Below are 9,780 nucleotides of genomic sequence, written 5' to 3'. Positions count from 1 at the left end.
CTGCCACCTTGTTTCCCATCACGATTGAAACTGCTGATTCTTCGCTATGAGGTCCTGAAGGACTGTTTCATAAACAACATTTTAGGCTGCTCAGTGTATGTTTTATCCTGTTTATTTATTTTACAAAAATGTACACCGTGCCTTTCTGCCCTCATGAGGGCTATGAAATTAAAGCGTACGTCATAAAATCACATCTTAAAAACAGTTCAAACGAAATTCGGGGTTAAAACAAAACCAGAGCTACAATACGAACAAAAACACAACATGAGACAGGAAGGTGGGATGACTGACACAGAAACCAGGTCTGCACTTGCTGGTCGAAGTGGGCAACAGAAGCAGGTGAATGTGTCTGCCTGGCAAAAGAACCAGGAAGGCCTGCTCCCAGAATGCTATCTGCATAAACTCAGAAGGCGGGGGAACCAAAGCTGGGCCTCCGGAGATTACTGTGATGGTTGGGAGTAGGAAGTGTAACCAATTTGCCCCGATTCCCGTTCAGCCCTTTAAGCCAAAAGGGCAAGGAATCCCTTCTCCCTAAGCCAAGGAAGAAGTAGAGATTCAGACCAATTTGTATAGGAGTTCCTTCTTAGCTCTTTAAGCCAAAAGAGCAAGGAATCCCGCTCTCCTCAAGCCAGAGGAGAAATAGAGGTGCCTCTCTAGTTAGGGTCTCCGTTTCAGCCTCCTAAGCCAAGGGGGCAAGGGACCCTTCTCCCCTCAAGCCAGAGGAGGGAAGGAGAGGTAGACTTCCCAGCCAATAAATCACTTGCATAGTTAAGGAAAGTAACAAGAGTTTATTTCTTTAGGCAGCACAGGTTGTCAGCATCAGGAGAGCTGTCCTGAACTGCCAAGAGTCCGAGGATGTTCTCAAAGTAGTCTGTGAATGTTACACTTGCATCCTGATTACCCTGAGTTGGTATGTTTATGGTACCTCTATCAGTATGTTTATGGTACCTCTTGTAACAACTAAGATCATTAGGTTCCGGGCCGCAAGCAAGAAGTGTCAGATTTTTGTGCTTGCTTGTAGCTACTCGGAATGGTTATCTCCTTCTAGCAGTCATGAGTAAATCTTTTTGTTAGACCAAAGGGCTCCTCCGGTCATTCTGGAGATGTAGCTACAGTAGTTAGTATAATTAGAAAAGGCTAAAGCAATTTGCAAGAGAATGTGACCTTTGACTTATAGGTCATTCCCTAATTCTGAGTTTACTGTGGCTATATTCCAAGCTGGATTTTCTATAGTTGGGTTTTTAGCTCTGGGTGTTGCTCACAGCAGTATTTCAAGCATGCTGGTCACAAACCATACAGGGTTTCAAATGCCGCTGAAACAGACAGGGAGGCCGTGCCTGGCTTCATGTCCCGGCTTCTGGCTAATGGCTCGTTCCATTTCATTGAATTGTTTTAGCTGTGAGTCCCTTTGACCCAGTCTTTGAAGAGGTGACATTGATCTACTGCATTGTAACCTGCCTTTCTCACAAAGACTCAAGATGTCAACAAACAGAAAACAGCTGAGACGCCTCTCATAAAAATCCAATAAGAATAGAAGTAAAGAATTGGAAAACAAAGCAAACATGTTTTTAAAAAGCAACCCTTAAGGCAGCCCCCCCCCCCCCCCCACACACACACACACGCACCTTTCTGAGCCTGCTGGACCTTGGGAAATCTGACTTATGGTCCTGGGTTCAACCACAAAATCTCAGCCGCAGGAGGTGGAGCCAACCATAGCACAGCCAATCACATATCCAGTGGCCAATTAGAAACCTTGATGGGAAAAAGTCCCACCTACTTTCTAAAAACACTTGGTGGGCACCATGTTGGGTTTAAGGCAAGACACGCTGTAATACGGAAAATGGGTTTCGGAAGTGAAAGCTGGTGGAAGCATCAAAAGCAAGACGAGGCATATGTGCAAGATGACAGTCACGGAACAGGCACACGAGTGAGTTTTCCTGCGTCTTCTGTGGCACTGCATTTTGAATCCCTTTTTGAGAAAGCCCCCCCCCCCCCGAACATGTCTGCCTGCACAGTGACAGTGAACCCATGGCACGTTTGTCAAAGGTGACATGCCACGATGTTTTGAGTGACACACCAGCATTCACCCACACCCAACCACAACTGTTGTCTTTCCTTGAGTCGTTTTTTCCTTGAGTCGTTTTTTTCACAATGGAGAGATGTGGGGAGTGGTGTCCCCCAAGGATCCGTTTTGGGACCGGTGCTCTTTAACCTATTCATAAATGACCTGGAAGTAGGGGTGGGTAGCGTGGTGGCCAAGTTTGTGGATGATACCAAATTATGTAGGGTTGGTGAAAGAAACCACTAAAGGATCGCATGAAAGAGCTCCAAAGCGGACCTTGAAAATTCGCGGTGAGTGGAGCTCAGAAATGGCCAAATGCTACAGTTCAATGTACTTAGCAAAATGCAAAGTGATGCACATAGGGCAAAAAAATCCAAAACTTCACATATTGTTGACGCTACAGGGGTCCAGTGCTATCAGTCAAGCAGACCAGGAGGAGGAAAGAGGATTTGAAGATGCGTCTTAGTTGATAGTTCCATGGGAATGTCAACTCAATGCATAACTTGTGGCAGCTGTGAAAAAAAAAGGCAGAACTCTATGCTGGGGATAAGATTAGGAAAGCGAATTTGATAATAAAACTGCAAAGCATTGCCCATGTGCCCTTATATAAAGCAGTGGATGCGACCGCACTGGAGTCCACTGGGTCCAGTTCTTGGGGTCACCACATCTCAAAAAAAGGGATATTGAAAGAGTTAGAAAGAGAAGTGCAGAGAAGGGTAACCCTTTAAAGGAGGATGATTGAAGGAGTTGGAGCACTGCAGCAACTTCCTATGAGGAGGAAAGAGCTGCAGCTGCTTTGGGACTCCTTTTAGTTTGGAGAGAGGAGGCGGCTGAGGGGGGATATGATTGAAGTCTACACAAAAGGTATGCATGGGGTAGAAAATGTTGACAGAGAGACATTTTTCTCTCTTTCTCACAATACTAGAACCAGGGGACATTCATTGAAAATGCTGGGAGAATTAGGACTAATAAAAGGAAACACTTCTTCACGCAACGTGTGATTGGTGTTTGGAATATGCTGCCACAGGAGGTGGTGATGGCCACTAACCCGGATAGCTTTAAAAAGGGCTTGGACAGATTTATGGAGGAGAAGTCGATTTATGGCTACCAATCTTGATCCTCTTTGATCTGAGATTGCAAATGCCTTAACAGACCAGGTGATCGGGAGCAACAGCCGCAGAAGGCCATTGCATTCACATCCTACATGTGAGCTCCCAAAGGCACCTGGTGGGCCACTGCGAGTAGCAGAGAGCTGGACTAGATGGACTTTGGTCTGATCCAGCTGGCTTGTTCTTATGTTCTTATGTTCTTTTTTACTTTTCTTTATGTAATGCATGGCACCAAGCATGATTGGACTGTAAGTTAGGTATTTTCTGAATTTTTGACATGCTGAACCCAAATGTTTTGCCAACAGTGGTCTAGCGCAGCCCAAGATGTGGGGGTCTTCCTGACCCCAGGCAGGTCATTCCAGAGGTGGGACCCATTGCAGAGAAGGCGCATGAGTGGCGCAGGGTGGCCAATCTTACTCATTTGCAGGGCGGCACTGTGGGAGGATTGAAGGGGTTGTAGCGGAGCACAGTGGGAGAGACGGCCCTGCCGGTATGTGAGGCCAAGCCCAGTAAGGCCTTCATAGGAGATGCATCACCAGACCCTTGAACTGGACCCAGGAGCCAACATGGCATAGTGGTTAACAGCAGTGGACTCTAATCTGGAGAACTGGGTTCAGTTTCTGACTCCTCTGCATGAAGCCTGCTGAGTGACCTTGGGCCAGTCACAGCAAACTCTCAGCCCACACGGAGGTCAGCCGTGGCAAACCACCCACAGCAGCCCCTTGCCTTGGAAACCCAACGAGGGCGCTGTGATTCCCCCATTACCGCGAAGGCCCCGGATGTCTCTCGTCAACTCTCTTGCACACTTTTCTTTTCTGTGATTTTGGGGAACCTGCCAGGAGTCGGGGGGGGGGGGGGGCCGAGACGGCCGACAGACGAACAACATGGGTGAAAGCAGGTTCAGCCTCTCAGTCCAGCAGAAGCAGCGTCATGAAGTTAAAGGTCATGTGAAGTTCAAGTGGCAGTTGGGCTTCAGTGAAAAAAGTAGCAAGTGTAGGAGGACTTTGAAGGGATCGGTGGAAAATGATGGACCAATCGGGGGCTTGTTGCTGAGGCAGGATAATGTGTCCAGTGTGTGAGACTGAGCCTAAGCTGGAGTTGGGAACCTTTACATGTAACCTCCTACTCTGCATATTGTTCTTCTGTAATGAGCTGTGTGCTTCGAAAGCTGCATGCTGTATATAGATTAGAAGTGTTCTGTATTGTTAGGTTAGTTTATATTTGTAGTCTTGCATATTCTTGCAACTTATTAAGTAAAGGCCTTCCTATGGAAAGAAGAACATGTTTGAAGAGTGTTTATTTCCATGAGTGAAGAAGGTTCCTGTTGTGTGCAAGAAGACGACACCACTCTCTCCTTGTCACAAGTTCTACTGTTGCGTTAAATTGCCTCTGCCGACAGAACCTGCAAGCACCGCAGGGGAATTTATGGGGCTGGCTGGTGATCGTGCGCAGCCGCTCCAGGGGACACAGAGAAGACTGTAAGAATATCACCCACGAAGGTCTGTAACAAGCAGGCTGGGCTGCCGTGCCCAGGAGCAGGATCGATCCCTGAGCCAGCCCTGGAACAAGAAGCGATGCTTCGGACTCAAGGATGGTTTTTAATGCACCTCCGCTCCTCACCTGCCGCGGCTGCTGGCCAGCCTCTGGAAAGAACCTGGGGTGGGAGGGAATGTGCCATCAAGGGCAAGGGGTGGCAAATTTATTTGTCACGAGGGCCAGACATGACATAAATGACTTGGCTGGGCAGGGTGTGTGTGTGTGCGTGCCTCCACTGGTGAGCCTGCAGCATTAGGGCAAATAGCTACTTGGCTGGTGAGCACAATGGGCTTGCCAGCCCAGATTGGCACTGGGGAGTGGCTACCTTGGCTGGCGAGCCCTGGGGGAAGTGTTCAGCACTGGGGGGAGGGGGAAGGTGGCACTCAGCTGGTGAGTCCACTGCAACCTTGCCAGCCCAGATCAGCACAGGGGAGGTGGTTTGCACCATGGGTGTGGGTGTGTGTGTGTGGCAACTGGCAACCTCACAGTGGGCTCACCTGCCCAGATTGCCAAAGGGGGGGGGGAACGCTTGCCAGGACAGATGAGGAGCCAGGTGGGGGTGTGTGCTTGGACTGGCAACAGACTGACTAGCCAAGAAGGGTGCTGGGTACCTGGGCTGTTGATACTGCAGTGGGGTGGGTACCTGGACAAGCCCGATCAGGAGTGGGGTGTGTGTTTGGGTTTGCTCTCTCAAGGGGCCAGATCCAGCCCCCAGGCTACACATTTAACTCCCTGGATTTTGCAGGATTTTGAAGGCAAGAGACGAAGAGATGGTTTGCAATTGCCTGCCTGTGTGTAGCAACAACCTTCGTGGTCTCCTGTCCTGCTTCTGAGGTCAGATGAGGTCGGTGTGGCCTGGCCCATCCTGGTCGTGGTGGGAAGAAGACATTTCCTTCAGATGGGTGGATGGTGGATTTGGCTTAGAAGTCTTTGAGGGCATCTCTGAAGGGGCTGACATGTTTGGGATGCTTTGGGTGAGAGCTGGTGTTGCTTTTGTGTACATTCTTCCTTGTTCTTTAACCGTCAAGTCCCGTAGCTGAGGAGCTGGGAGGAGGAGACGGATTCTACTTTCGTGTTTTCGTGTGACTACCTCTGTTGTGGGGAGAGGAAGGGAAAGGAGTTTGCAAGCAGCCTCGAGTCTCCTTACAAGAGAGAAAGGGGTGGGGTATCAATCCAAACTTTTCTTCTTATGTTCCATTTGTATCCCACTCTTTTGCCAGGGAACTGGGGGTGGTATAGACGGTTTCCCACATTTTTCCCTTTTCTTTCCAAAGGCACGGCTTGTGCAGGGCTCTTTTAAATAAGATGAACATCTTGGCTCCACCAGCATTTTTGTAAGTTTTGACTGGTAAGAATACACGGCTGTAGTTGAGGACAAGAAAACTATCTTTTCTAGTGATCTGCATTATTTTTTCCAGTCCAAAAACTATTTCCCTTTTTTAAATCCTTTCCTACAGCAACTCAGGCTCAAACTCCACAGCTGCAAGTTCTGTCTAGTGCAACGATGGCGTTCACCCGTTAACACAGTTTTCCATCTCTGCATTAATTAAACATTTGATTTTTGTTAATTACTTCAATCTGCCCGAAGTTTAATGTTAACATGTAGGTATTAAATATGCATTTTTTAGATTGCTCTGATCCGGATGTCTCAGGCTAGCCCAATCTTGACAAATCTTGGCTAATAAAAAGGGTGGGTCCTGGTTGGCATTTGGATGGGAGACCACCCAGGAAGTCCCAGGTAGCTAAGCAGAGGCGAACAAAGGGCAAAAAACCTCCAAACGCCTCTTGACTTGGAAACCCTACAGGATCACCAAGAGGGCTGCAGCAGGACCTGCCTTAACCACCAACACGTTTTTATTTCACATGGATCTCTGTCAACTGCCTGAGATATCCGAGTCCAGGTTCAAAGGTCGAGGCAGCTTGCTAGGCAGGGGTAAGAAGACCCTTCCCAACAATCCCTCTCCTGTGAAGGAGCAGTTAGGGATTTCTAATAGACGTTTCACAGGATCTCCAACAAACTAGAGTGTGAAGGATTCTGTAACACCTGTCCAAAATGGATCCCCTTGTGTAGTGTAGACAGCCTGGTGTAAAAGATGTCTGTCTCTAATGTGGTCTGACTTTGTATTGGCCCGATCCTGCTTTCCACCCAACCTGCCTTCCAGGGTGCCCCAACAAGCCAGAAAAGGAGGGAGGTGGGCAACGAGACCCATTCACCCTATTTGCAGTGCTAATTATGAAGTGCCAATGGATGCCAGCTGCTATGAGAGGCCTCCGAGGTAAAGAGGAGTCCCCAGGCTTATTGAGCTGCAGGTGTCTGGATTTCTGGCTCAATATGGTGGGTGCAGCCACAAACCCTTACCTTCAGCAACAGTGGCGTAGGGGGTTAAGAGCTTGTGTATCTAATCTGGAGGAACCGGGTTTGATTCCCAGCTCTGCCGCCTGAGCTGTGGAGGCTTATCTGGGAAATTCAGACTAGCCTGTGCACTCCCACACACGCCAGCTGGGTGACCTTGGGCTAGTCACAGCTTCTCGGAGCTCTCTCAGCCCCACCCACCTCACAGGGTGTTTGTTGTGAGGGGGGAAGGGCAAGGAGATTGTCAGCCCCTTTGAGTCTCCTGCAGGAGAGGAAGGGGGGATATAAATCCAAACTCTTCTTCTTCTTCATTAGTTGAAGCATTGAAGATCCTTTTGCTGTGGTGGCAGTTGCTGCTAAGGCAATTTTATGTGTGCAGCCAATCAGAAACCTTGCTGGGCAAAACCCCTCCCTAATCTTGCCAATGGGTACCATGTTGGGGACCCTGGGAAAGAGGAACCAAGTCCCTCAAGCTGCTGTTTCCACTCAGCTTTTACACAGTGGGAAGGGGGCGCATGTCCCTCCCATATTGCCTGTAGTACAGGTAAGCATGATACTGGAGCTCAGGTAGGACCATTCTGAAACAGTCTCGATGTTGGCTGGAGGTCAGGTTTGGCTTCAGATTGTAGCCCAGAATGGTGACGCTTCCTGGCTGCCAGGGCCGCAGTTCATCGGCCGTGATCTCTGGGCCAACAGGCTCCCCAGCCAGACACTTTGCTGCTGTCTCCCGCAGCAGGGCTCGGAAGGCGGCCAATTCCCGCTTCATGCGTACGTAGCCGTAGTGCTCCACCTTGCGCCAGAAGACACTCTGGAAAAACCTGTAGAGTTGTACATCTGCCTGGTTCCAGGCCTGGATTTTCTCCACCAGTTCCTTGGCCATTGGCTCCTCCTCTTTGTGACGAACGTTTAGCCGAACGTAAACCAGTTCGTCCATGTCCAGTCCTAACAATTCCTGGGCGAGAAGCAAAGACTCGTCAAAATGTTCTGCGATCATCACCAGCTGGAAGGTCCGGTTGAGCCTTTCCAGCTCCCTCGGCCACCAGCTGCTTAGCCCTTCTTCCCCACTGGGATTCAGGCCCAGGTCAAAGGTCATGGGGTTCCTGGCTAGCCCATTGCTGATGTCCTCAGCATTGTAGTAGTGACTGGATGCCTCCAGAAAAGCAGGCAACGGGCTGGAGTGGTTAGACAGCGACTGGAAGGCAGGCACCATGTTCTGGTAATAGTGGAAGACCGATTCGAAAGTTTGCACAGGGTCACGCAGGATGGTGAGGAAGACAGTTGGTGGGTGCATGAGGGCCTGCACTTCCCCAACGTCCAGTCGCGTGTGGCTGCAGAGCAAGTTGAAACGGTCAGCCCTCGGGGGAAGGTCTTCCACAAAGTCCCTGGAGAAGGGCTCAGGGTAAGCAAACTGATAGGAGTAGCGGGGGAACGCCACAGTCCAGTTGCGCCGCTCGCCAGCACGGAAAAGGATATTCTGCATGGTGCTGCTTCCTGTCTTGTGGGTCTTCAGAAAGAAAACGTTGGGGCTCCCCTTTCCTGACACCCACAGCTTGGTTAAGGAGGGAGGGGAAGGAATCTTCTGATGGAGGTGGAACGGCTTTTCTCTGGGGTTGATCTTCAGCCTTTCACTGTAAGAGAAGGCCACAAAAAGCGAATGAGTATAGCTGGCTTGGAATGGAAGGACATCTGAGAAGTAGAGTAATTGCTGGGAGACTGCTTGTGACAACTGCTTCGGAGATCCTTGAATGGCAAAGCTCCGTGCCCTGTGGGTTCAAGACTAAAGGAACTGGTACTATACTAGTTTTATAGGATAGGTGTGCTAGTCTGCAACAAAGAGATAGACTGGAGCGCATTAGCACCTTAGAGACCAACACAAGGGTTTCAGGGAATCAGCTTTTGAGAGTCAAAGCTTGAAGTATAACGTTCAAGAGTCAAAGTTAATTAACAAATTGCAGAGCAATAGACTTCCTCCCACCCCCACCCCGGCCTGAACAGGGAGACGGGCCCAAAATCAGCACATGTAGGACATAATAATCCTACATATTTCTCCCCTGCACTGCACTGATCAAGATGGTGGTGTTTTGCATCAAACCTCTGCAACTTGACTTCCTTCTCTGCAACATCCCGCCCACTTTCAGACTCCCTGACATCTTCAGGCATCTCCATTTCACCTTGTAGCCAACAAAGGGAGTTTTGTGTATTGTCGAAGGCTTTCACAGCCGGAATCACTGGGGTGCTGTGTGGTTTCCGGGCTGTCTGGCCGTGTTCTAGCAGCATTCTCTCCTGACGTTTCTCCTGCATCCTCTGAAGATGCTGCCAGCCACAGATGCAGGCGAAACGGCAGGAGAGAATGCTGCTAGAACACGGCCAGACAGCCCGGAAACCACACCGCACCCAAAGGGAGTTTTGACTTGTAAGAGCTCACACCCTGAATATCTTGCTGGTCACTAAGGTGCTACAGGACACAAATCATGCTTTGGCATTCTGTTATAAACGAGTAGGAGCCTGCGAAACCTGCGGGGGCGGGGGGGGGGGCGGGGGGATCCCATTTGCTCCACAATTCTGAGCCTGGGGAGGCCGCTGCTCGGTCCCAATCAAGTCCTCCCGCAGCCCTCCTCCCCCCACTTCACTTAAAACCCAGAGCAACTCCAGATGTCTTCTCTGATAGCAGACAACCCCAAGTCCGGGGAGCTGGGCTGTTGCTGGGGGGTGGGGTAGAT

At 49.8% G+C, this 9,780-nt stretch overlaps 1 protein-coding gene across 1 annotated transcript; it reads right to left on the bottom strand.

Annotated features, from left to right (window-relative positions):
• Nucleotides 1-7,408: 7,408 nt before the first annotated feature.
• On the bottom strand, nucleotides 7,409-9,226 carry LOC125437093 (galactosylceramide sulfotransferase-like). The gene is made up of 2 exons (XM_048504462.1): nucleotides 9,153-9,226; nucleotides 7,409-8,823 (listed from the first exon to the last, which is right to left on the bottom strand). Exons 1-2 carry the CDS (start codon nucleotides 9,224-9,226, stop codon nucleotides 7,554-7,556), a joined length of 1,344 nt encoding a protein of 447 aa, XP_048360419.1. The 3' UTR covers nucleotides 7,409-7,553.
• Nucleotides 9,227-9,780: the final 554 nt, after the last annotated feature.

This window comes from Sphaerodactylus townsendi, linkage group LG07, assembly GCF_021028975.2.
Source record: "Sphaerodactylus townsendi isolate TG3544 linkage group LG07, MPM_Stown_v2.3, whole genome shotgun sequence".
Lineage (NCBI taxonomy): Eukaryota > Metazoa > Chordata > Lepidosauria > Squamata > Sphaerodactylidae > Sphaerodactylus > Sphaerodactylus townsendi.
This window is presented reverse-complemented; position numbering and strand designations above follow the sequence as displayed.

Bases quoted from the DNA above. Each gene is read 5' to 3' on its own strand.
- LOC125437093 (XM_048504462.1), bottom strand. From the start codon at position 9,226: ATGGAGATGCCTGAAGATGTCAGGGAGTCTGAAAGTGGGCGGGATGTT. The intron at 8,824-9,152 runs GTTTGATGCAAA...TTGAACCCACAG, and splicing joins AAGGAAGTCAAGTTGCAGAG to GGCACGGAGCTTTGCCATTC.